The 27955-nt window shown below is 35.7% G+C and overlaps 1 protein-coding gene and 1 long non-coding RNA gene across 3 annotated transcripts in view; one reads left to right on the top strand and one right to left on the bottom strand.

The window, feature by feature from the left end:
• SCFD1 (sec1 family domain containing 1) overlaps window positions 1-27955 on the top strand; it is a 124523-nt gene that overhangs the window by 90007 nt on the left and 6561 nt on the right. Inside the window, exons 20-24 of one of the 2 annotated variants that reach the window (XM_086710002.1) lie at window positions 6022-6075; window positions 10409-10461; window positions 12941-12974; window positions 14520-14585; window positions 24638-24706. In XM_086710002.1, the coding sequence (XP_086566128.1) occupies window positions 6022-6075; window positions 10409-10461; window positions 12941-12974; window positions 14520-14585; window positions 24638-24706 (276 nt within the window). The remainder of the gene's footprint in view (window positions 1-6021; window positions 6076-10408; window positions 10462-12940; window positions 12975-14519; window positions 14586-24637; window positions 24707-27955) is intronic. The other variant, XM_086710003.1, reaches the window with a different exon arrangement.
• The window catches only part of LOC147580035 (uncharacterized), a 101894-nt gene continuing 88444 nt past the window's right edge, over window positions 14506-27955 (bottom strand). Inside the window, exon 3 of the long non-coding RNA XR_015252452.1 lies at window positions 14506-16613. This is a non-coding gene — a long non-coding RNA (uncharacterized LOC147580035). The remainder of the gene's footprint in view (window positions 16614-27955) is intronic.

The following is a 27955-nucleotide window of genomic DNA, read 5'->3' as shown; positions in this document are numbered from 1 at the left end:
CAGTTGGTTAAGTGCACATTACTCTTGATTTCAGCTCAGGTCATGATCTCACAGTTCATGAGTTCGAGTCCCACGCTGGGCTCTGTGCTGACAGTGCAGAGCTTGCTTGGGATTTTCTCTCTCCCTCTCTCTGCACTTCCCCTGTGCTCTCTCGCTCACTTTCTCTCCCAAAATAAATAAACATTTTGAAAAATAATAAAAAAACAGTCTAATACAATCGTTTGTTATTGTTTCAAAAAAAAAAAAAAGAGTATTCTGATGGATATATACCTAATATTTAAATGTTAATTTTTTTCTGGGTATTTGTCTCTGATTACTTCTATCTGATAAATTCCTATAGTTGAATTATAGAATCAAAAGGGTGAACATTTCTAATTGTTCTTAATAAATAATACCAAGTTGCCCTCCAGAAAAGGTATACCAACTAGCATTGACTTACAGTGCTAGTTTCTCTACATCCTTCCCAGACCTTGGTGCATACATGTATGTGTGTATATGTGTGCAGTCTTTGTCAGTTGAATAATTAAAAAAGAGTCTATTGTTCTTGAAATGTTTAATAGAAATCCATTTTAAAAGTTACATTGCCCTAATGTTCTAAAATTTAGCAGTACTGCAATGGGAGATCTGGGGCAGTTTGGGAACTAAGAGGAAAGAGATGACCAGAGAAGAGACTGCTAGAGATGAATTCTGCCACTTTCATACTTGTAAAGTTTTGAGTACTTTATGACTCTTAAAATCTCTATTATTTTACATTTTTTAATCTGAGTAAATGTTTTAAGTTATAAATAAAAAGAATACGATGTCTCATGTGCAGTTTTCTATGTTGCCTTTAAGAGCTTTTTATACTTCGTTTCTTGGGCAACGTAAGTTTTCTGCATCACAAGTATCAGCTATCACATAAAACCATTTGAATGATATTCACAGATTTGGAATTTATTTGTGCGAGGATAATTGTACAAGAATGTGATGAATAATATAGCACAAAGTTGCATAATTTAGAAGTTTTCTATTTCACTTTCGATTGTTTGCTAAAATAATCACTCTTTTAAAATGAATTAACAAATAAATTGCAAGCAGTGGAAACCAGTAGGTTAAAAAAAGTTAAAAGGTGTATCATCTAACTCCAGTGTGTGACCCTTAGGTTTGTGATTTGAATGAGAAAACTCAACAATAAATGTTTGAAATAGGGAAATTTTAACATTAACTGGATATTACTGTATTAAGAAATTATTATTTTAGTTGTGCTAGTAGTGTTATAGTTTTTTATGAGTTCTTATATTTTGAAAATATATACTGAAATATTGATGACTGAAATGATTTTTTATTGAGGACTTATTTTAAAACAACCTAGGAAAGTGGGGAATAGGTGAGAGTAGACAGGATTTGCCATGAGTTGATCATTGTTGAAACTGAGTGATAGAGGACTGGATGTGTTTTATTGGGTCCATGTGATCTTATTTTCTTGATTTCATTGCCATTAGCATACTGTGATTATGGAAAAAACACCCCTTTATATTTTATTATTTCCTCATCTGTAAGATGTTGATGTGGATATTGGATTCATCCATAGATCCCTTTCTGGTATAAAATTTTAAAATTTTGGAAATAGATGATCCATCATATACCCCCTCCCTTTTCCTATCTTTACTTCACTGACAACTTTCCATCCCTATATCGTTGATAATTCCTCATTTCCAATGTGTTTCTGGTATCCACACATTTCATCTTATTAGTTACTTGGCTAACATAGTCTTCAAGATAAGCATTCTTGGGGCACCTGGGTGGGTTAGTCAGTTAAGTGTATGACTCTTGATCTCACCTTAGGTCTTGATCCCAGGGTCATGATTTCAAGCCCTGTGTTGGGCTCGTGTTGGGCGTGAAGCTTACTTGGGGGGAAAAAAAAAGCATTCAAGGAAGTCCACAAACTCGTTTTCATTCACCAGGGTTTTGATAATCAAGACAGGAGCAATTCTTGTCAAAATCTCAATGCTGACTTCATCAGAATATCATCCCAAGCCCAAGGCTGTAAAGGGAAAATTAGAAATAGTCACTATAGACCAGCTGGCAGTATAGATTACAGTGGCTAATTCTAGGAGAACTAAAGGGAAAAAAATTTTTTTAACTGTTTTAGGTGTAAAGGTGTATTACTTTGCTTAGATTGTTTTTTAACTTCTGTGCACATTCTATTTCAGTTTGTTTTTAAGCAATTACATCATCAGAGATAAGATTAACATTGTTTTTGTTCAGCCTTTTCCAGTGACTAAAATCATAGAACATAACTATGGTCATAAAACCAGTATGGGTTTTTAGAATCCTTTTTTTTTAATTTATTTTTTTTTCTCCAAATAAAATTTCTAGTTCATGTATCTAAATTTGAGGATTTTAGAAATAGTGATCCTTAATGTAGCATATTCATGTTTATGAGACTTTTATCTCTCAAATCTATGTCTATAGTAAAGCTTGCTGCTAATAAAGATTTAATGCTAACCCACACGATAATGTTTTACATTTTATTTCTAAAACAGTTCCCAAAAACACTGAAAAATGTTTGGGAATTTTTTGTTTGCTTTTGTTTGTTTGTTTTTACTGTTTATTTTGAGACAAAGAGAGCATGAGCGGGGGAGGGGCAGAGAGCGAGGGAGACACAGAATCGGAAGCAGGCTCCAGGCTCTGAGCTGTCAGCACAGAGCCTGATGTGGGGCTCGAACTCGGGAGCTGTGAGATCATGACCTGAGCTAAAGTTGGACACTTAACTGACTAAGCCACATAGGCTCCCCTATGCTTGGGAATTTTTTTTTTTTTTTAATTTTTTTTCAACGTTTATTTATTTTTGGGACAGAGAGAGACAGAGCATGAACGGGGGAGGGGCAGAGAGAGAGGGAGACACAGAATCGGAAACAGGCTCCAGGCTCTGAGCCATCAGCCCAGAGCCTGACGCGGGGCTCGAACCCACGGACCGCGAGATCGTGACCTGGCTGAAGTCGGACGCTTAACCGACTGCGCCACCCAGGCACCCCTGCTTGGGAATTTTTTAAACAGTTAATGAGTTTTTTATTTGATTATATTTCATTTATATCTTTTATTGAGCTACAGAATTTTTTGTGTTTCTAAAGATGAGTAAGGTAACATTTGTTGAACAAAGAAAATTGTATGGTTTCCTTCTGATGTTTATTCTTTGCTGTAAGCTGCCACAGGTCAGTTTGTTTTCATTCAGTAAAAGTTGGTTAGTCTTGTATATAAATTATTAGTAATATAAAATTGATTTTTTTTAAATGATTAACTCAATTCAAGCCTTCACTTAGGCAAAGAACAAAACCTGGATATCGCATAGTTGGTGACAAAGAACTCAGAAGTTGTACTGTTTCTTATGCCTTTCCTTTATCATTCTCTACACTTGAAGTTTTCCTTAATCACTGACAGTATGTGAATATCCTGTGGTGCAGCAGTGGTAAATAATTCTTTGGGTGTTATGTGGTTGTAAAGACCAGACAAAAACAAAGAACTGTCCCTGTGCTCATGAACTTCTAAAGTATTCTGCTAGAAAGAAATTTTTCTTACGTTATTTAATGACCTGTTGACTGGCAGGTTTGTAGGTATTACAGAGCTATAAAATACAAACCAAAATTTAGTTGTACCTTTTAGAAAAATCTCATTTTTATACTGCAGGAGGATTTATCATGAGATACTGGTAGAAATACTCAAAAATTTCCAAGTATTTTCAAAAATATAGTAGTATGACTCTTATGACTTTAGTCATTACATAACATCTTTCCTGAATTTGTCTCCATTGTACAGATCTAGTAATGCAATTCAGGGAGCACAGTGGAGAGTTGTATGCAAGTTAAGAAGTTGGTGTAAAATTAATTTAGTAAAATCTTATAATTTTAATGTATTCTTGCTCCAGGTGTTTTTAAAAAATTATTCCCTCCTGTTATTTTGCAAAGCACTTCATCATCTTTTGTTATTGTTAACTGAAGTTAAATATATAAGGGTAGTTTTTTCTTTTGGATAAAGCATTTTTATAGATTGAAATCTGCTCCCAGTCATTCTTCAGAGAATGTCATGGCTTAGACTTATTCCTGCATGAATAAGCTCAACTGTATTTGAAACAAAACTTAAAAGGTAAAATTTTGAGCTGCCTTATTTTTTTTTTAATTCTAAATTGTAGAATTCAGGAAGTACATTTAGTTAGATTGAACCTTTGGTGTTTTGTTTATATTAAAAAGTTCCTGGCCAACACAAATCGGGAGTAATGAAATAGCTTCAATTTTACTTGGTAAAATCATCTTAAAAGGTTTTTACTTGCTAATATAGAGAAAGAAAAAAGAAATGCAAATTTTCTGTCTGGGCAAAGCAGCATTTTCCATAGTGATAATCCATTTTAGTAACAAAATATTTTATGTCCTAAAGAAAGCAAAACTTTTGTAAAATAGTAATGTGTTTGTTATCGACATTTAAATAATCAGATTTAATGTTGCCTTTGTTGTATGAAGTCTCTAAGATACAAAATATTCTTTACAGAACATCCTGTACAGTTCACAAAGGAAATCGGTTCAAAGTGGACAGAATATCATCCCAGTGGGAATGCAGTTTGAACAGACATAATAGTCACTTAGTAAATTTTCTGTATTCCATGTGTTATGTTCAAAATAATGATAAAAATCATCAGATTGAAATGGAACAGTACTATTTCTTATCCCAAGGCATGTAAGCATGTCAAGAGGCAATCTTCTGCCAATGTCAGTATTAAACATTCATGTTCAACGTGAAATTTACTCTGTAAGAAGACAATGAAGTATGTCATTGGAAATTTGGAGTTTATCCCAGGCAAAACAAAAATGGTCAATAAAATTTGTGTGTATCCATTTCCCCATTTTTGGAAGAGCGCAAGTATTTTTTTGGCTTAGAAGAATATAAATTTTTTTAGGGGCGCCTGGGTGGCGCAGTCGGTTAAGCGTCCGACTTCAGCCAGGTCACGATCTCGCGGTCCGTGAGTTCGAGCCCCGCATCGGGCTCTGGGCTGATGGCTCAGAGCCTGGAGCCTGTTTCCGATTCTGTGTCTCCCTCTCTCTCTGCCCCTCCCCCGTTCATGCTCTGTCTCTCTCTGTCCCAAAAATAAATAAACGTTGAAAAAAAAAAAAAAAGAATATAAATTTTTTTCTAATGTTTATTTTTGAGAGAGAGTGAGTATGAATCAGGGAGGGGCAGAGAGAGGGAGACACAGAATCGGAAGCAGGCTCCAGGCTCTGAGCTGTCAGCACAGAGTCTGACGTGGGGCTCGAACTCGTGAACCACAAGATCATGACCTGAGCCGAAGTTGGATGCTCATCCAACTGGGCCACTCAGGCGCCCCACTGGCTTAAAAGAATATACATTAGAAATGAGAGACTCTGAGTTTCTTCAAACTTTAAGTTACTCTTCTTATTCTTTTTTTTTTTTTTTTAATGTTTATTTTGAGAAAAAGAGAGCGTGAGTGGGGGAAGGGGCAGAGAGAGAGGGAGACAGAGGATCCAAAGTGGGCTCTGTGCTGACAACAGAGAGCTAGATGTGGGGCTCAAACTCATGTACCATGAGATCATGACCTGAGCCAAAGTAAACCGCTCAACCAGTTGAGCCACCCAGATGCTCCTAAGTTACTCTGTTGAAAGAAACTCTTACTATCTGCAGAAAAGAAATGGGGGGAAAATGGGATTCTTATTTTATCAGAAGATTGCAATTACTAGTATTAAAAAACAAACATCCAACAAAGTGAAAAGCCCAAACGTGTTTGTACTGAAACCTGGTTACACTTTCACATTAAAAGGACCTTTTGATTTAGAATTATGTATTTTTTTTTCTGGAAACTTCAGTAGTGCCAAGGATATTTACATCTATGACACCATTCACTGAATTCTTAATTTTAGAATGTGTTTAATCAAAAAGTGAGCATAGTTAAATGTGAAATGGTTTGGTTGTTTTGTTAATAGAGAACAATTTTGATTATTTTTCTCATATTTAACAAAATATTTATGTTTTCTACAGAATCTACCTGTTACTCGTATTTTAGACAATCTCATGGAGATGAAGTCAAATCCTGTGAGTAGCGTATAATATTGTACTTGTAAATTCGTGAATGTATCAAACTCAGTTTATGAAAGATAATAAAATCTGAGTTCATTGTGCACTTAATCACAGCAGACTACATGAGGGAAAGAAAGAGTCCATGTTCTCCAAGAGCCTGGTTTTAGTCATTATCACAGGTAATGAGAATTGGTTTTCTCAGCTGCTGTAACTATTCTGGCCAGCTCTCATCCAAATTAAATGTAGATTATATTCTTCATGTATAATTAAATGTAGATAAAATATATCCTAAGGAGCAAGTTTCTGTAAATGACAACTAGTGAGCATCAATTGATGTAGTATAAAGAGTACCCGAGCAATTTAACTTTATAAAATTAAATTAGGAGAGAAGTGAAATTTTTAAGTGCATGTGTTCAGATAGCACTAAATTCTTTTGGGCTGAAAAGTAAATTGAGAGAGATAAATTGTTGGATAGATAGACCGATAAATATTCTTAGCATTTACTGGGTTTCCAAGCTAAAAGAATGTGAAAATCATCACAATCTGTTTCATAAAACAGCCCATCCTGTTTCTATGGCAGCTAGAATGCGGTTGTCACAAGAGTCTAGAATCAAGAAAGGCAGCATCAAAACCCTAGTTTGGATTGATCTGGATCTCTGTATAGACTTGGCAGCAAGGCTTAGGATCCCGTGCTAAGAATGAGCAGAGTCTTCAGATCAATGTGTCACTTTTTGTAATTGTTAAAACATGGTTATAATATCAAAGGGAATTAACAAAAACGTATTTAAAAATCTGCCCATGTGGAAACAAAGAGTGTAATAAAAACATCCCCAAAAGGGGTAACTACAATTATGAAAGTAATGACAGAATAATCGTCTATAATGTTAAGATATAAGGGATTGGATTCTTCCATCTAGGAGTTGATACAGAGAAAATGGTATACAATGTAGTAACAATAGACTTTCTTAAAACATCCTAGAATATATGAAGAAATAGCAATTCTTGAAAAGCCTGAAAGAAGTATATACTTAAAACTAGTTATCTTAGAGAACAGTAATTCATAATAAGCTATAAATATGTGAGAGATATTATCCCAAACACTAAAGATTAAAAATACGAATAAATGCAGAATTTTAGGCAGATGCCAAATCTATAAGGGGTTAAGGAAGTTAAGTTTAAGATACTTTGTTGCATGACCCTAATCTTCAAGTTGAGATGATAATGATGGTAATAAAGATAATAGCTAATATTGTACCCTTTTTATGTGCCAGGAACCATTCAAAACATTTTTCACATTTCATTGAATTCTTAATAGAACCTTCTAAGAAAATACTATTATTTTCATTTTATAGATGAAACTGGCACAATAAAATTAATTAACTTGCCCAAGGACACAAAGTTAATAAATGGCAGAGCTAAGCAGGCCACATTTTTCACCACTATGATACATTGATTAGGGCAAAGAAACATGCCTTTTATGGAATCACAGAGCTTTAGGGTTTAAGGAAACATTAGAAGTAATTTGAACAATTAGAAGTAATTAGTAATTTGAACAATTAAAGGAGAGGAAACCTTTAGAGATGTTAAGTGACTTATCCCAAGTCACACCATTTTTAATAGCAGAATTGGAACCAAAAGCCCACTATTCCTGTATTTCTACCTGCTACTCATTCTCATATACACATGCTTTCCACAATATTCTGTCATAGATACATGGATGGCTAAATTTGGGGTCTTATTCTAATGTTCCTCTAGGTTGTGTAAGTTCCTTTATTAGTTCTTTTGACTTTCACTGTATAACTGAAGGCACATTACTACAGACACATTTTTTAATTAGAAAAAGTAGATTTTTTTCTGCTTTGAACGCATTTGTTCATCCATCTGCTAGATGAGACAGCTGCCTGTACTTTCTCTTCTCCTTTCCTGTTCCCAGATAGACAACTTGATTTGGAGCATTGAAGATAGTTTAGCAAAATACCAAAGAGATTAGCAAAGTGTACTGTGTTAGACTTAGCTAGTAGTAATCTTGAATGTATCTTATCTCAAAGGCTTGAAAATGCTACAACCTAATTCTAGATGAATTCTTTTTTTTTTCTTCAAGTTTTTATTTAAATTCAAGTTAGTTAATACAGTGTAGTATTGGTTTCAGGAGTAGAATTTAGTGATTCATCACTTACATGTAACATCCAGTGCTCATCACAAGTGCCCTTCTTTTTTTTTACTTAAAAAAAAAATTTTTTTAATGTTTATTTCTTTTTGAGAGACAGAGACAGTGTGAGCAGGGGAGGGGCAGAGAGAGGGAGGCACAGAATCTGAAGCAGGCTCCAGGCTCTGAGCTGTTAGCACAGAGTCTGAGGCAGGGCCTGAACTCTCGAACCATGAGATCATGACCTGAGCCAAAGTCAGACACTTAACTGAGCCACTCAGGAACCCCCACAAGTGCCCTTCTTAATGCCCATCACCCATTCAGCCTATCCCCCGCCCACCTCCCCCCCCACCATCAACCCTCAGTTTGTTCTCCATAGTTAAGAGTCTCTTATGGTTTGCCTCCCTCTCTGGTTTTATATTATTTAATTTTTCCTTCCCTTCCCCTGTGTTCATCTGTTTTGTTTCTTACATTCCACATATAAGTAGAGTCATATAGTAGATGCATTCTAATCACTTACTAAGTGTTCTCCTTTGATTGTTTTGACTGGATAAATTGAAAGAAGGGATTAAGACAGTATCACATAGTTTTTATCTTGTAAATCTGGCTGGCAGTGGCTTTCTGGAGCTAAGTGTTAAAGAATTCTGATGCAACTTTTGAGTTCACTGGAAGTTCTGTAATTGGTTAAACCCTGTCCACCACTGAGTACAGGAATAGGTGGTGGCAATACATGCAGAGCTTATCACTGATCAGGTTGGGGTAGGGCCATCCACACTCCAGAAAAGAACAAATTCCTCTGGCTGACTGTGCTATGGAAGGAGAGAGAGGCAGAGACTAGGAAGTGATTACAGTGGCACCTGGGTAGCTCAATCATTTGAGCATTCCACTCCTGCTTTCAGCTCAGATCATCATCCTGGGGTCGTGGGATCAAGCACCACCCTGGGCTCAGCACTGAGTATGCAGCTTTCTTACGATTTTCTCTCTCTCTCTCTCTCTCTCTCTCTCTCTCTCTCTCTCTCTCTCTCTCCCTCCCTCCCTCCCTCCCTCCCTCTCTCCCTCCCCCTCCCTCCCTCCCTCTGCTCCTTTCCCAGGCTCTCTCACTCTGTCTCTAAAATAAAAATTGAAAAAAGGAAATGATTGTGTTACAAGCAGTAAAACAATACTTCTCAGCTCCTTTAATATCAAGAAGCTAGTTTCTCTACAGTCCTTTATACACAACTTCTGAAATCTACAAAGTTCTGCAAATTGGAAAGATGTTGTATAACTCACTTGGTGGCAAAACCTAATTTTAATTCAAGTTGAGGCTTGAATGTATCCTACTTTATGTTAATATTCATATACTTAGCTATAGAATATTAATGTGGTAGATGATGGGGTGGTACCTGCTGGGAATGTTACATACACAGTTTATGCATTATATTAGCTATCTAAAACTGTTTAAATTCAAAATTTCAGAATACATCTAACTTTAAATGTTTCAAATAAGATTATGAACCTGTTTTGGCTCGTCTGTATATTCAGTAAAATCAGGACTAAATAATAAAACTCTAAAATAGAAAACAAGACAAAATAATTACTTGGTTTATAAAATGGTAAATTTTCAAGAAATAGTATAGGAGTATAGTATAGTAGTTAGAAGCTTGGGAATTGAAGCTAGACTTCCTGGGTTCAGAGTCTGGAGTTCCCTTACTTACTAGTCGTATGATCTTAGGAAAGTTCTATAATTTCTCTGTACCCCATGTTGCCCATCTGAAAAAAAAAAGATAAGAGTAACTACCTCACAGATGTTGTGGGGTTTAAGTGAGTAATTTCATCTAAAGCACTTAGAATAATGTTGGGGCACCTGGGTGGCTCAGTTGGTTAAGCGTCCGTCTGACTTTGGCTCAGGTCATGATCTCATGGCTCACAGATTCGAGCCTCACATTGGGCTTTGTGCTGACAGCTTGGTGCCTGGAGCCTACTTTGGATTCTGTGTCTCCCTCTCTCTCTCTCTGCCCCTCCAACCCCCCTCAAAAATAAAAATAAACATTTAAAAAATAATAAAGCATTTAGGATAATGTTTAACATGTAGTAAGTGTTCAGTTGGTGGTAGTGACACACATTTAATTAATCTGCCATATTAAAAGCTTAATGAAATAAAATACTCAAAGCCAAACCGTAACTCTAAAGAGAAATCAAGTTCTGTTTGCTTTTTTTTAATAGGAAACTGATGACTATAGATATTTTGATCCCAAAATGCTACGGGGCAATGACAGGTAAGCAGCTCTTGTGTAATTTGTTTATAGGTTTCCCCACCCCACCAAGAATGGAAAAATTGATTTTTTGTTACAAATCAATAATTGCTTATTAAATATCCAAACTATATAGAAGACTGGTAAGTGAATAGTATGTATAATCTCATTACCTAGAGATAATCATTGCTAATTGTACTTAACATTTTGGTTCTTTTCCTTTCAAGTATATACACTCACACACCAAAAAAATACATTATATTTTTGTTGTTTTGGTTTTTCTTAATGACGAGATGGCAGTATTACAAAGTGTGTGGGAAGGGGAATATGAATAATATGTTTTTAAATGAATATTCTTACTGAACCGAAGCAAAGGTGGTAACTTTATGTTGAATACCTAGTTGTTGGATTTTTTTGTTTTGTTTTTTATATGGTCCATAAAATCCAGGCCCTATGGATTGTTATAAATATTTTATGGCAATGAAATACTCCACAAGTAATTTCTCTTATTTTGTAACAAACATGGTATGGAAAGTACTTGTTTACTTCATTATGGATATTATGTTTCAAGGTTTAATTCATGGTAGTTTGAAAAATAGCCTACAAGACATAGAGAAAGAATAGAATTAGGAGAAGAAAAAACCTTCTTAGAATGATCTTTAGCACCAAAATTTGGGTGCATCTGGTTTCTTGCCTACATCTTATGCTTGGGATCTTTAGAACTATGTTTCTGCTTTATCCCAAGCTTTTGCATCTTTGTAAGATAGAATTGATAATCTAATCACTAGATCGATGATGATTAGATTGTTTTGGTGATGATTAGATTGTTTTGGTAACTTAAAAGGTTCTTTCCAGAGATATTACCAGAGTTGCAAAAGCAGCAGCTAATAACACTGGCAAAAGAATTTAACAAAATAAATTATCAGAGAGAGAGAGAATGAGAAGTGACAGCTAATAGGTATGGGGCTTCTTTTGGAGGTGATAAAAATGTTCTGAAATTAGACAATGGCGAAGATTGTACAATTCTGTAAATAGACTAAAAACCACTGATTTGTACACTTTGAAACAGTAGATTTACAACTCTTTTCCTATCTTGATACTCTCCAGTTCACAGCTTACATTTTAGTCTTCCTTGTATTTGCATATGGCTAACAGGTAGATATGTTTTGCTTCTTAAAAAATTACTGAGAAATACCTTAATTCTCCCTGTAGTTTATGCATAATAATGAGTATTAGCATTGATAAGACAGAGGAATTCAGTTTCATTTTCAATAGATTCAGCCTTCTGAGCTATTCTGTCACAATTAATCTTGGTTATTAATAACTAGTAATACTGTGCTATTTAGGTCTCACCTCCTTATTCCATCCATGTCTACTCTCAGAGGAACTTAAAACACTCCAGAAGGAAGTTAAACACTGATGAGGTGTTTCAATCAGGTGGACCTCTGCCCCTTTTTATGGAATATTCAGACAGGCCATAGAAATGAGGAAAAGATGATAGAGCTGTGGAATCAGCCTTTAAATAATTAAGGAAGGGATAATAGCTCTCTCCTCTTGGTTGACATTTTCAAAAATCTAAGCTCTCTTTGTATAGCCTGTTTTAGCACTGAAAACAAATATATATCTGACTCACAAAAGCTTTGAAAAATACCTTTATTATAAGATATCTTGGCACCAAATAAGTTTTTTAAAAACATAAATACAGAAATGGTGGTTAATATATATAATGATATATAGTGGAATATATAAATACAAAGAAATGAGCTACAGCAAAATGGAAATACCTCCTCCCATCTCCCCTCTAAATTGTTATCCTTCCCCCACATGTGTTGACATAGTTTTTTCACAAATGTAGATACTGACAAACTATGAAATTATGTTGAGTATGGTAAAATTTTATGTAATTTACCACTAAAATAGGTACTTTATCAACTTACCTCATACCAGATTTTATTCCTTATGAGAGCTGCTGCTCAGTGTTGCCTTCTCCCTCTCAGTTTTCTCCTAGAATTTTTTTTTTAAGTTTATTTATTTTGAGATGGACAGAGAGAATCCCAAGTGGGCTGTGCACTGACAGTGGGAATCCCGATGTGAGGCTCAAACTGACAAACCATGAGATCATGACCTGAACCAAAACCAAGAGTCGGTCACTTTACCGACTGAGGCTCCCAGGTGCCCCTAGAATTTTATTTTAAAGCTAACAGATTGCCCTACTCCCTTTTAGATACTGACACATACACTTCTAGCATATTCTTCATTCATTTTAAAGTTAACAGATTGCCCTACTCCCTTTTAGATACTGACACATAGACTTCCAGCATATTCTTCCTCATTCACTATTTGGATACACAAAACTAAGGACAAGCCTCAAAGAAAGCGAAGGAGGAAGGATTAAATACATTTTTATATTTAGTGTGTGTGTACATGCATGTATTTCCATATGTCTTTCATCTGTAATGAAAGCCTCAGGTGAAATTTTCAGTATCATTTTTCTTTGTTACAGCTCAGTTCCAAGGAACAAAAATCCATTCCAAGAGGTAAGTTCTATATAAAAATTCTCTGCCTCTAAAAAGGAAGGAAGATGACCAGTTTGAACAATTATCTTCATCTTAAACATGGCTTTATTACAGTTACTTTCCGGTAATCTTGATACATCCAATTCTGTATACCCAAGATTCTTTTTAAAAAATTATTAGTAACTGTATTTTTCTGATGCATAAAACTACTTAAAAGAGTTTAAGCTTAGTAATAACTGACACAGTCAGTGTACACTTAGGCTGTTTCCCATAGTTTGTCTATTGTAGATAATGCTGCTGTAAACACTGGGGTTCATGTATCCCTCTGAATTAGTGTTTTTGTATTCTGTGGGTAAACTCTTAGTGGTGTAATTGCTCAGGGATCATAAGGTAGTTCTTTTTTTTAACTTTTTGAAGAACCTTTTCCAGACTGGCTGTACCAGTTTGCATTCCCACCATGTATGAGGGTTCCCTTTTCTCCACATCCTCACCAATACTTGTTGTTTGTGTCGTTGATTTTAGCCACTCTGACAGGTGTAAAGTGATAGCTCATTGTAGTTTTGATTTGTATTTCCCTGATGATGAGTGATGTGGAACATCTTTCATGTAAGTGTCCATTGACTGATGAATGGATAAAAAAGATGAGATAAAGATACATGTATACACACACACACACTGAAATATTAGCCATTAAAAAGAATGAGATCTTGCCATTTGCAATGACATGGATGGAGCTAGAGATTATTATGCGAGGTGAAATAAATCAGTCTGAAAAAGACAAATATGATCTGATTTCACTCATATGTGGAATTTAACAAACAAAACAGATGAACACAGGGAAAAGAGGCAGAGAGAGGCAAACCAAGCAACAGACTTTAACTATAAAGAACAAACAGATGATTACCAGAGGGGAGGAAGGTGGGGGGATCGGTGAAATAGGTGATGGGGATTAAGGAGAGCACTTGCTGTGATGACCACTGGGTGATGTTTGGAATTGTTGAATCTCTGTATTGTACACCTGAACTTAATATTACACTGTATGTTAACTGGAATTTAAATAAAAAGTAAAACTGATACAAAATTAACAATTCACAGAAAAAGGAGTCTAAGACTGTGGTAAAAGTTTTATATGCATAGAACTTCCTTCTAAAATTGGATTCCAAATTTGTGAAGATACTGTGACTGTGCTTTCATTTGAAATACAATAAGCTTCTCAATAAAAATACAGTGAAGAACATATATTGGAGATTATGTAAATGCTAATTTTGTTTTTCCTACCTACAGTAAATAACCTCAAATTCTAAAAAGCCTTCTAGAGAAAGCCCTTTAGATTTATTTGCTATTACTTAATTGTATGGAGAATGAGGTCAGTTTTTTTCTATACTTTTTGGAAACACACTTTTTTTTAATTGAAGTAGCATCAGGTGCTTAGGATGTGACCTTTTGCTAGCTTGTATTTTTTTACCTAAGTTGTGGAATATGCTCCAAACTAAAAGCCATGTTGCTTGAAAGTTAAAATACTGATTTTTTCAACTTACCTGTTTCTTTTTTCTGTTTGCATTTTAGGCAATTGTTTTTGTGGTGGGAGGAGGCAACTACATTGAATATCAAAATCTCGTTGACTATATAAAGGTACGTGTTGGCCTTTTAATTCCTTAAGCATTTGGTATTTCACAGTTCCGTGTCTTTAAAATACTAGCATTGTCTGGTGGCTCTTTTGATTCTCAACACTTTTTCTAGAGGTAGTTTAAAAGTCCTTATATATATGGAAAAATGCCCATATGCTCATTGTTTTCCTATTCCTATCATGTTTCTGGCCTAAAATTGTACTTGATCTGGAAAATAATGTATCTTACTGATGTACTTGGCAGCTCTCTATCCTAATTTGACTTTACATGTTTAGAGACTTTAAGTAAGCTCCTCTTCCAAAAAGTCTACCTTAGTGAAATGATTTAGCAAACCCACTTCCCCGAATAGTAAGCACTTTGCCCCCATCCTGTTGACTTAAATCAGCAGCACACTTGGAATGTCTGCTTTTTCAGCAAACAGGAGGTAGCAAATTAGTAGTAGAGTGCTAGTCAAAGCCGACAGGAGCAGCAGGGACTAACAGACAACTAAGCAAAAGGATATATAGAGCAAAAATGCCATTTAAAATGTAGGGGCAGGGGCCCCTGGGTGGCTCAGTCGGTTAAGCGTCCGACTTCAGCTCAGGTCACGATCTCACAGTCCGTGAGTTCGAGCCCCGTATCTGGCTCTGGGCTGATGGCTCAGAGCCTGGAGCCTGCTTCCGATTCTGTGTCTCCCTCTCTTTCTGCCCCTTCCCCGTTCATGCTCTGTCTCTCTCGGTCTCAAAAATAAATAAACGTTAAAAAAAATTTTTTTTAAATAAATAAATAAATAAAATGTAGGGGCAATAGAATTATCAGTTGTTGGAATGACATTTTGTAATCTTCATTTATTTGCTTAACATTAAGTAATGATCATTCCTTATGTTCTATGTTATGTAAGACTTTAAAAAGGTGGAGATTTTGGTACAAGAGGAAAAAAAAAGTCACAGATCTTTAAAACTATCAGGCACAATTCCTGGGATCCTATTTCAGTTGCAGAGTACATACTTCAGAGTGTGAACCACCAAGATCTATGTAAGATGCTGTGGTCTCAGGGGAACATCCATCTTGTACAAGGAGAGGTCTTTGATACCCTCCTCTGGTCATATAGTCAAAACCAGGCTGCATGAGCAGGCTCAAAAGCAGTAAACCAAGGAAACATAACAGGAACCAGGTGCAAACCATTAATCTGTAATATTTCTATAAACAGTGCTGACAAGCTAGTTCAAGTTGTCCCCTAATCTATCTGTGACCCTTGCAGGGGACTATATTAATCACTAGTTGATCTATTTCATTTAGGTTTGGCAAAGGGTTAGCTATATGAGTGTTCCAGGTGTTCCCAGGGATAAACAAAGGGCTGCAACAGACCAGCTGAAATTAATCCGTACTTATACATTCCACACACCCCAGTCCTGATTAAGCTTTCTTAGACTTGTCAGCATTCTTCTTTCTGCATCTTTTTTTTAACATTTATAGAACAGAAAAACAAGAAGGATAAACATCAAAATATTAATCATTAGTGGAGTAGAGTGGCAGAAATGCAGGTATAACTTTAAAGAAACATTACAGTCTGCCAAATACTGCAGACTTGTTTTTATTCATGTATAAGCTTCACAACTTACCTCTTTCTACTATAGAAATTTTAATTTTGTGAAATGTATTAAGTTGATGCTGTGTAACAGTTATCAACTAAGTGTAGTTTTTTGATCAGTTGCTTTCATCAGAAGAACATCAGACTGTCAGTGATAGGTATGTAAGCCCTTTATCTTTTACTTGGTCTCAGTTTCCTAAGTATTTTTCCTTGATTATTATTCCGCACCCACAAAAACATGGTGTGGAGGCAGTAGGACACAGGCTACTATGACTAGTCAGGCATGCAGAAGACATTTTAAGTTCCTGTATCCAAGCACTTTTCTTAACAGATCATCACTTAGGTTAATAGTTACACACTGGTCTTTGGCTCTGCTGTTGAACGAATTATTTTGTATGCATTTTAGTGGAAATAGTATCCTACTTTTGCCTCCCCAGAGGGATCTTCTAGAATATACAGAACCTGTAAAAGAAAAAGGAGGATTAGAATTATTCAGAGGATTTATCCCCTAGACGTTACTGGCGTCATCACGACCTGAGTACCTGCAGATTAAATCATTCTTTAAACTCCTGGAAACCATCTTGGACCTTCAGCTTCAAATGAAGGAGGCAATTTCTGCAGGCCTTGTGGGCATGTGTAAATATAGCTCAGAGTGTTATTCTCTTGCTCTTGGCCTCTTACAAGGTATAGAGATAATGTTAGCTTTCTTCTTTTGTATTATTCATTTATTGGCTCCTTTTTCAGAGTCATTTTTACCCAGAATTTGGCCCCTGATTTAGAAGACTGTCAGATTCAGCAAAGATGACTGATCACTAGAGCTGGCAGTAGTATGAGACTGGCCAGTGCTCTCCCCTTTGTCCATTCCCAGTGATGTCCATTCCCAGTGAAGTAGGGGTGGATAAGTGCATGCTTACAGGACTCTCTCGTCCTCCCATTAATCCCAGTTTAGACAGGTGGAAATAGAAACAGCCCTTTCCATCACTCCTCAAATTAGAGGTATTGTTTTGGTGTCATGTTTGCAATTGATCTATGTCCCTGAACTACAGGATCAGGTAGAGAAAAAAATTTTTTAGAAATGCAGAATAAATTTTTGTCAGTTCCTGTGTTATTACCTCTCTTCATCTCTCCCTTACTTCCCCTGCAGTATCTCAACAATCTATCCACTGTTGATTTCCCCCTTTAATTACATGCCTGTCATATTTTAACACACATTCCATCATACAAGCCACAGAAAGAGATGTGCCCAATTTAGAAAATAAGGTTTTCCAAATGTTCCAATTTTCAGTCCATCTACTTTGTGTTTGGTAAAGTACATAAGTCAGTCTATTGTATATGAGGCTTCTTAGCACACTTGTTGAACTGCACCTGCAGCAACATGGGTTTCTTTATCAAATGATATATAAAAAGGGACTCTAAATTGAAACAGTTTCTGCTGAGGACTCTAATAGAGTGTTAAAGGTGTTTGCTTAAGTAACCAGATGTATAGATCCAAAATCAGTGTCTATTCTGGATGAAACCTGCTACTGTCCACCCGGAACCATAGGTCATAGTCCAGTGTTATTCTGTGTAAATAGTATGTTTTCATTTCATATCTTAGGTATATACCTAGGAGTGGAATATCATGGGTCATCATAACTTTAATGATTAACTATTTAAGGAATTGCTAGACTGTTTACCAAACTGATTGGACCATTCTGCATTCGCACCATTGGTATATGAGGGTTCTGATATCTCCACATTATCACCAGCACTTGTTATCTGACTTTTTGATTCTGACTATGCTAGTGGAGTGGGATAGTAACTCATTGTGGTTTTGATTTGCATTTCTCTGATGACTTAAGACATCAAGTTTATTTTCATGTGCTCACTGGCCATTTGTGTATCTTTGGAGAAAGATACATTCAAATCCTTTGCTCTCATTTTTAAAATCTGAGTTATTTTGCCTTTGTATTATTGAGGGGTTTGGGTTTTGTTTTTCTTTTTAGGGAGAGAGAGAGTACAAGCAGCGAAGAGGGAGAGAGACCGAAGAGAATCTCAGGCAGGCTTCATGCTCATTGCGGAGCCCTAAATGGGGCTTGATCCCATGACCCTGGGATCATGACCTGAGCTGAAATCAAGAGTCAGACACTTAACCATCTGAGCCACCCCAGTGCCCCTTATTACTGAGTGTTATGAGTACTTTATATAATGGTCTGTGATCAATTCTGAGTTAATTTTGCATGTATTATGAAGTAAGGCCCAGCTTTCTTCTTTTGTATGTGGCAGTCCAGGTTGTCCCAGCACCATTTATTGAAAAGACTTTTTTGTTTTTCCCTATTGAATAGACTTGGCAGCCTTGTTGAAAATAAGCTGACCATACATGTATGGGTTTATTTCTGGACTTTCAGTTCTGTTTCATTGATCCATAGATCTATCCTTGAGCCGGTACTATGCTCTGTAGATTACCATTGCACTGTAGTAAGTTTCATACTCCAGACATGTGAGTCTTTCTACTTTATCCTTCTTTTTCAAGATTGTTTTTGATTTCCTGGATGCCTTACACTTTGTAGGAATTTTAGAATCAACTTGTCAGTGTTAGTCAGGATTCTGACAGGAATTGCATTGAATCTGTACATCAGTTTGCAAAGTCTTTTCATCTTAACAGTGTTAATTAAGTCTTCTGATCCATGACATGGGATTTTGTTCTCTTTGTGTGGATCTTCTTTATTTTTATAATTTTTTGTTTGTTTTTATTGGTTTCAGAACATAAGCTTTGCAGTTTCCATTAAATTTATTTCTATGTATTTTTATGCTATTATGAATAGAATTTTTTTTTTAAGTTTATTTATTTTGGGAGCGAGCGAGTGAGCACACACGTGAGTAGGGGATGGGGAGAGAGAGAATCCCAAGCAGGCTTCTTACTGTCAGCACAGAGCCCAACATGGGCCCCAAACCCATTGAACCTTGAGATCATGACCTGCGCCTAAATCAAGAGTCAGATGCTTAATCAACTGAGCCATCCAGGTGCTCCTGAAGTTTTTTTCTTAATTTCATTTTTGGATTACTCATTGCAATCCAATAAAAATGAGTTTTTGTGAATTGATCTTGTGTCCTACAACCCCGGTAAACTCATTTCTTAACTCTTAGGGTTTTTTTTTTAGTATTTTTAGAACTTTCTGTGTAGGAGATCATGTTATCTGTGAATAGAATTAGTTGAACTTCTTCCTTAGCCTATCTGGAATGGTTTTTCCTTTTTCTTGCCTAACCACTCTGTCTAGAATCTCCAATACAATGTTGAATTGAATAGATAAGTAGCAGACCTCCTTATCTTCTTCCTGATCTTAGGGTCAAAGCATCTAGTCTTTCACCATTAAGGATAATGTTAACTATGAGTTTTTCATAGCTTCCCTTTAAAGCCATTACATTTTAGTAGCTACTAAGCCACCCAGTGTAATTATTCTCAAAGTTCTTTTTTTTTAATCTTATTTAGTGTTAATGTTTCCTTTGTTGTGAATTCAGGAAGAACTGGGCTAGGTCTAGGTCTTTGACATTAGAAACCCCTATCAGTACAACTATGTAGTATGAAACAAAACTTATGGCTATGGCTACAAGAGTGGAGAATTATCTGACTTGGCCTTTGAGTCATACCGGCTCACATTGGGCCAGTTTTGTTGGGAAGGCAAAGAAAATACTACAGTAATTCAAACTGATCAAGTTAGCAATGATGTTAATCTAGCTCATAATGTAACTGCTATTTGGTACAACAGTGATGTATTTGATAAAATTAATTTTAAAACACTCAGTAATATTAATGAGGATGCCTGATCATGCCAGTTTTATTCAAAATAGTATTAGAAGTTCTAGCCATAACAATTAGGCAAGAATAAGAAAAGGCATCCAAATTAGAAAACTATTTGCAGATGACCTATAGAGAAAACTCTAAAGATTGTCAAAAACTGTCAGAACTAATAAATTCAGTCAAGTTTCAGGATACAAAAATAATACCCAAAAATCTGTTGCATTTCTATACACTAATAAACTAACAGAGAAGTAAAAAAAAAAAAAAAAAAAAAAATCATTTACAATCACATTAAAAAAATAAAATACCTGGGAGTAAGTTTAATGAAGAAGCTGAAAGACCTGTGTAGTGAAAACTACAAGCCATTGGTGAAAGAAATTGAAGACACAAATAGGTATTCTGTGTTTCGTGGATTGAAAGAGTTAGTATTGTTGAAATACCCATATTCCTCATAGCAATCTACAGGTTCATTACAATCCCTGTCAAAATTCCAAGGGCATTTTCACACAAATAGAACAAACAATCTTGAACTTGTATAGAGCCACAAAAGACCCTTAATAGCCAAAACAATCTTGAGAAAGAACAAAGCTGGAGGAATTACACTGCCTAATTTCAAACTATAGTACAAAGCTATGGTAATTAAAACAGTGGAAGAGAATTGACAGACCAGAAATAAACCCATGGGGTATATGGTTCATTAAAACAAAGATGTCAAGAATATACAATGGGGAAAGGACAGTCTCTTCATTAAATGGTGCTGGGCAAACTAGACAGCCATATGCAAAAGAATAAAATTCAACCACTGTTTTACACTAGACACAAAAGTTAACGCAAAATGGATTAAAGAATTAAACCTAAGACCCCAAATCTTAAAACTCCTAGAAGAAAACAAACCATAAACTCCTTGACTGACATAGGTATGGGCAGTGATTTTTTTTTTTTAATCTCACACCAAAAGCCAAAGAAACAAAAACAAAAATGAGACTACATCATAGTAAAAGCTTCTGCACAGCAACAGGTACCATCAACAAAATGAAAAGGCAATATACTGAGTGGGAAATATATTTGTAAATAATGTATCTGGCAGGGGGTTAATATCCAAAATATACAAAGAACTTACACAATTCAACACCAAAAAAATTAATAATAATCCAATTTAAAAATAGGCAGAGGACCTAAATAGACATTTTCCCCAAAGAGACACAGATGGCCAACAGACACATGAAAAGATGTTCATCGTCATTAATCATCAGGGAAATGCAAATCAAAACCACAGTAAGACTCACCTCACACCTGCTAGAATGGCCATTATCAAAAAGAACAAGAAATAACAAGTGTTGGCAATGATGTGGAGAAAAGGGAATACTCATGCACTGTTGGTGGTAATGTAAATTGGTGCAGCTACTGTGGAAAAGAGTATGCAGATTCCTCAAATAAGTAAAAATAGAATTACCATATAATCCAGCAATTCCACTTCTAAGTATTTTTGTGAAGAAAAAAAACACTAACTGGAAAAGATATCTGCACCCTCAGTCATTGCAGCATTGTTTACAATAGCCAAGATCTAGAAGCAACCTAAGTATCCACTGACAGATGAATGGTAAAGAAATTATGCATGCAGGCATGCATGCACACTGAAGTATTCAGCCATAGAAAAGAATGAAGTCTTGGTATCTGTGACAAACATGGATGGACCGTGAGGGCATTATTCTAAGTGAAATAAGAGAAAGACAAATCCTGTATGGTTTCTCTTTTATGTGGACTCATTTAAAAAAAAAAAAAAAAAACCCTCTCAGATATAAAGAACAGACTGGTGGTTGCCAAGAAGTAAGTGGGAGAAATGGATGAAGGGGATGAAAAGGTTAAGAAAAAAAAAAAAAATGAAATGTACTCTTAAGCAAAGACTACACTTTCAAAAATACAAGAAAATTGAGGCACCTCGGTGGCTCAGTCAGTTAAGTGTCCCAACTCTTCAGCTCAGGTCATGATCTCACGGTTCATGAGATTGTCAGTGACAACACAGAGCCTGCTGAGGATTCTCTCTCTACCTGTCTCCCATTAAATAAACTTAAAAAAAAATGAAAATCGTTTGTGATTGAAATATAGAACATACTGGCTATACCACAACAGTGTGTATCTAAAAGATGCAATAGATAAATGACACTGTAGTGGTCTCCCAAGAATGAACATGTTTGACAAAGGCTTTTACATCTCTCAAGAGAAGATGTACTAGGAAAAAACTCCGTAGACCTTGGCCTTTTGAACGTACTAGTAGAGCCAGCTGCAAAATGAAACCAGTAGCCAGTCCTTTGTCATAGAAATAACTATCTTCTTAATTTCTTCACTTTTGAGAGCAGACATTTATGTGTGGAAACATATTTATTAAAGCATAAGTATAGTTTAGAAATTTATAATATCTGGAGTGCCTGGGTGGCTCAGTCAGTTAAGCATCTGATTCTGCATTTTGGCTCTGGTCACGATCTCACAGGTTCTTGAGTTCAAGCCCCCATCAGGCTCTGCACTGTGTGGAGCCTGCTTAGGATCCTCTCTCATTCTGTCTCTGCTCCTGCCCTGCTCATGCTCTATCTCAAATAATAAGCTTAAAAAGAAATTTATAATATCCAATTGTGCAATAACCTGTTATCAGATATTTTGAAGTTAAAAGGTACACCTCGAAAAGAAATCAAAGTTCAAACTCGAAGTTATCTGGGAACTCAGTCATTTGCATAGGTTTTCTGGAACAAATATATAAAGCACACAAAAGACTTTGAATACGTGTTCCAGTTGAGAAACCTTTTGCTTCTCTTTATAGTTACAGAAATAATATGCACTAATATTCAAAGGCAATTTGCTAATAAAACTGTGTTGACCCTAAAAATTTGGTAATAAGTAACCAAATGTATAGGTAATTTAACTTTAAGCCACCATAAGTTCTTTTGATGGAAGGTGATTGGCTAGAGAATGAAATAGATTTAGTTAATAATTGTTACATTGGATCCAGGTACTGGTACATTTCATAAAGTTCAGTTTTTAATGGAAGGAGGAAGTATCAGGTTTATGCATAATTAAGAATAAGTGGGGCGCCTGGGTGGCGCAGTCGGTTAAGCGTCCGACTTCAGCCAGGTCACGATCTCGTGGTCCGTGAGTTCGAGCCCCGCGTCAGGCTCTGGGCTGATGGCTCAGAGCCTGGAGCCTGTTTCCGATTCTGTGTCTCCCTCTCTCTCTGCCCCTCCCCCATTCATGCTCTGTCTCTCTCTGTCCCAAAAATAAATAAACGTTGAAAAAAAAAATTTAAAAAAAGAAAAAAGAATAAGTTTGCACTGAAATATTGGCTGCAGTGTTTAACCCTCATTGGATGATACAGAAAATTAGTGTTTTGGTGTTAATGTTAATCTGTAAATGCTGTAGAAGATACAAAAAGAAAAATTATGATGAGTGATTATTAAAGCTTGATGAAGGGTGCGGATGGGATGGTGCAGGGAGTGTGGACTAAGTACATGATTAATCTCCTTTGCTAGTTTATTTCTCTGTGAACCTTGGAAGCCATGGTGCTAACATTTCGCCAACCACAAATGAAATGTCATAACTAGTGATTAATGTAGTCCGATGCTAGGGTCCAAGATAGACTGGGGGCAACTAACACTAGCTTGTCAGCACTGCTTAATAGAAAACATAAATATGAAAGAAATGAGGTGCAAATCACCAATGTTTTGCTTCTGTTCTTTGAGCCTGGTCATGGATACATGATCAGAGGGGTATGAAGACCCCTCCTTGGACAAGACCGAGCTTCCCTGCAACCAGAGTATCTGCACTGTAACTTGAGATTCACAAATGAAAATAAAATGTGTTCTGTGCTACTGAGATGGGATCCTAGGGCCTGTGCCTAGAATATTTGGACTCTTGTAATGTTTCCCTTTGCTTTCTTTATCCTACTATGCTATGACCTCTACTTTTATTAATGTCTTGAGTAGATCCTGACATTATATGACCCAGTTATATGACCAATGCTGTGTAATTGTTATATGTAACAGTGAGGTATGACTGTTTTTGTTGTTGTTCTGAGAGATGGCCACCTAGAACATTTATTCAGCCATCCAACTGTGTTTATTCAGCTGATACATCACAGAGAACTGTCTTTCTCTTGTATTACAAAAACATAATTATGTTTCTTGATGAATTATCATATTTGCTTTGTTATGGAATAAACTTTTCAAATTACAGAAATGAATTTTCTTTCAAGTACACAATACATATAATAATTACAGCATCAAGGACTTAAAGAATTCTTCAGTAGAAGTTTTGACTGCTGTAATTGGGTTACAGTATTCTGCCAAAATTATGAATGAAATTATTGTAAATCCTATATTGCACAAATGAGACCGCACTGACCATTCATGCCATAGTTGTACCATATCCTACTGTCAGCATAACAAAACTAGCGATGTTTTCTTCAGGTAGTACAGATCTTATGTTGGAAGAATGTTGACCTAAGATTTTATAGATAATCGTTTGTGTGAAATGTGGCAGTCACTTTATTCCATGCGATTTTAGAATAGATATGTGTATACTAAAATTCAACAACCTCTTCCCTCGTCCCCCAAAAAGACTTTGAGGGGTAACAAAAAGTCTTAATTAGGCTTAATCATTCTTCTGGGTAATATTGAAAGTATAACTTGTTACTTGTATCTGAGTTCTCTTATTTTTACAGGGGAAACAAGGCAAACACATTTTATATGGCTGCAGTGAACTTTTTAATGCTACACAGTTCATAAAACAGGTAAAGTGTACGTTGGTAGTTTGTTTCTTGTAACATACCATAACTTGGTGATGATATTTTTCAAAAGAGCAAGAGAATCATCATACTCATTTGAACCAACTGAAGCCAAAAACCATAGGAGCTATAAAAATGTAAGGTTTTAACATGGACTACTATAAAGAAAATTCTGATAATTATTTCAATTGTCCCAAATCTTTGAGAGGATAAATTCAGAAAATTTAAAATTTACAACAGTGAAGTATATACCTAGGTGTACATTCCTGGGTTGTGAGATGTGTTCACCTGAATAACCCCGATTCCTGTTCAAGATACAGAACCATCATATCACAAAGTTCCCCAGTCAATCCTTGCCCTTATTCAATCCCCAAGCAGGTCTTGATATTTTTCCACCATAGATTATGTAATGTATTAGAATAGGCAAAACTAAATGGATTGTTTTTTTCTTGGATGAACTAGAGGAGTCTCAATTTAGTTAATTTTTTTAATGAAGCAGATGTTTATGCTGATTTTTGTTTTGATTACTTTGGGATATTAAATTCTTTAGTTTTTCTTTTTTAAAATAAGCATTTAAAGCCATAAAATTAAAAACTCTTGCCAAACACTGCTTTAGCTGCATTTCACAAATGTTAATATATTTTCATCACCATGTTTTATATATATATTTGGGGGGGGGGTTGGTTGTATATTTTTAATATACTTGGTGGGTTTTTTTTAATCTCATGTGATTTAGAGATGTTGTTTTCAAGTGTTTAGGGGTTTCCTAAATATCTTATTGATTTCTAATTTAATTCCCTGTGGTTAAAGAACATTCTGCATATGATTTCATTTTTGCAAAATTTACTTAAATATCTTTTATGGTTTCTCTTACTGAGCACTTCGTGTGCACTTCAAAAAGAACCTGCATTAGGCAGAAGTAAGAAGGGTTCTGTAAATTTCATTTTGGTCATGGTAGTTGACAGCATTACTTAAATCCTCTGTGTCTTTATTGATGTGTGGTTTTGTGGGGTTTTTTTGGTCTAGTTCTGTCAGGTATTGAAAGACCAGTATTAAAATCTCCAGTTATGTTTGTGGAACTGTTTCTCCCTTCAGTTCTGTCACTCTCTCCTTTTAGTTGTAGGTCAACTTATTGTTAAGCTCTGTTATTAGGTACATACAGATTGAGGATTGCTGTGTCTTCGTGATGAATGCACCCTTTCATTATGCAGTGTCCCTCTACATATCTGGTAATACTCTTTATCTTGAAGTCTACTTTATCTGACATTAATATAGCCACTCTAGTCTTAAGGTTTGCAGGTTATAACTTTTCCATCTGGTTGCTTCAGCTTGCCTATGAATTCATATTTAAGGTGTTTGTCTTGCAGATGGGATATAGTTGGAACCTGTTTTTTTTTTTCAAAACCATTCTGACCATCTCTGCCTTTTAATTGGTGTCTGTTGGTCGGTTAACATCGAATGTAATTATTGATATGATTCGGTTTAGGTTTACCATTGTACTGTTTGTATTCTACTAGTCTTCTGTTAGGCCTTCCTCCTTTCCTACCTTCCTTTGTATTACTTGAATGCTTTATTTTAGCTCTATCTCTATATTATTAATTTAGCATTTGCTCCAGAGATCACAATATATACATCTTTAACTTCTCATAAACTAGAGTTAATATTGTACCACTTGCATTCAATATAGCATATAGACCCATTCCCTCAGCCTTTATTCTGTGATTGTCACATATTTTACATCTGCATATATATCATTAACCTCACAAGACCGTACACAGTGTTACCATTTTTATCACTTCACTCATCTGTATCATAAAGAAGCCTTTCCCTTTACACAGATACGACTTTCAGTGTTCTTCATCCCTACCTTTAGTAGATTTTGATTTCCATCTGTTGACTGCAAAACTTCTTTTAACATTTACTGTAGCTCAGGTATGCTAGCAGTGAATTCACTTAATTTTCTTTTATATGAAAATGTATTTCACCTTTATTCTTAAATATTTCTGCTGAATATAGAATTCTGGATTGACAGTTTTTCAGAATTTTAAAGATACTATTCCAAAGTATTCATTGTTTCTGATAGGAAGTCAATAGTATTCAGATCGATACAATTTTATATGTAATAGGTTATTTTTCTCTGGCTGCTTTCAAGATTTCCTTGTCATCTTTGGTTTTCAGCAGTTATGATGTATTTATGTATAACTTCTTGTGTATTTATCTTGGGGATCACTGAGCTTCTTGAATCTGTATGTTTATATCTTCACCAGATTTAGGGAATTTTCTGTGCCTTTCGTCAACTATTTCTGTGTTCAATTTTGTCCTCTCTTTTTGGGACTCCATTCACCTGTATGTACAACATTTTATATTCTGCCACAACTCTCTGAGGATTTGGGGTGGGGGGGTTGTTTTGTTTTTAATTAATTTTTTTAGTAGTCTCTACACCTAATGTTGGGCTTAAATATAATTTAAGTTGTACTATCTCCAGATTCACTCTTTGCTTTATCTTTTTTCTACCATTTGAATAATGTTGTATTTACACCATCTCAAATTTTCATTTGGGTTTTTTTTTTTTTTTTTAATATAGTTTGTGTTCTTCTGGTGGATTTTATGTCATTTCATTGTGAGCATATTTTCTATTGTTTCATTGAGGATAGTTGTTATAGCTTCTTTTAAACCCTTGTCTATTAATTACAACACATGGATTATCTATCTCAGTCTCTCCCCTTTCCCCCTAGAGAATGGGCCCAATTTTTCTGTTCTTTCATGTATTAGTTTTAGATTGTATCCTTAACATTGCTGTTTTGGAAACTGAATTCCATTTCCCTAAAGAGTGTTGATTTGGGCCTTTAGCCGGCAATTAACTTGGTAAAATTCACATGTCAAACTCTGTCTCTTGGGCAGCAGCTCACATCTTGCTTGTTAGTCACTCTCATTTGTGCCTGGTTCATGGTTTTTCACCATAGATATCAGAAAAGTTCATGTGCAAAATTTAGGGCTCTCACACTCTGGACCTCTCCTTTACTGGATTTCCTACTCACCTTCAGAGGCTTTAGTTGTCCCCATGCTCTGGGTCGTTCTTGAGGTTAAGAGCCACAGAACTCAGCCAGTGCGGGTCTTTCCTTCCAAGTGTCACCTCTGTTCCCGAACCTGCCAGCTTGCAGTTGTTCTCCACTGCCTTCAGGTAGTTGGTTTTTGCATGTTGTTTAAAGTTTTAATTGCTATCCCTGGGAGAATTAGTCCAGTAGGAGTTTACCT

The sequence above is a fragment of the Puma concolor genome, chromosome B3 (assembly GCF_028749965.1).
Source record: "Puma concolor isolate L17-30 chromosome B3, mPumCon1.1.hap2, whole genome shotgun sequence".
Taxonomy (NCBI): Eukaryota; Metazoa; Chordata; class Mammalia; order Carnivora; family Felidae; genus Puma; species Puma concolor.
The sequence above is the reverse complement of the archived record's forward strand: the minus strand, read 5'-3'. Positions and strand labels throughout refer to the sequence as shown.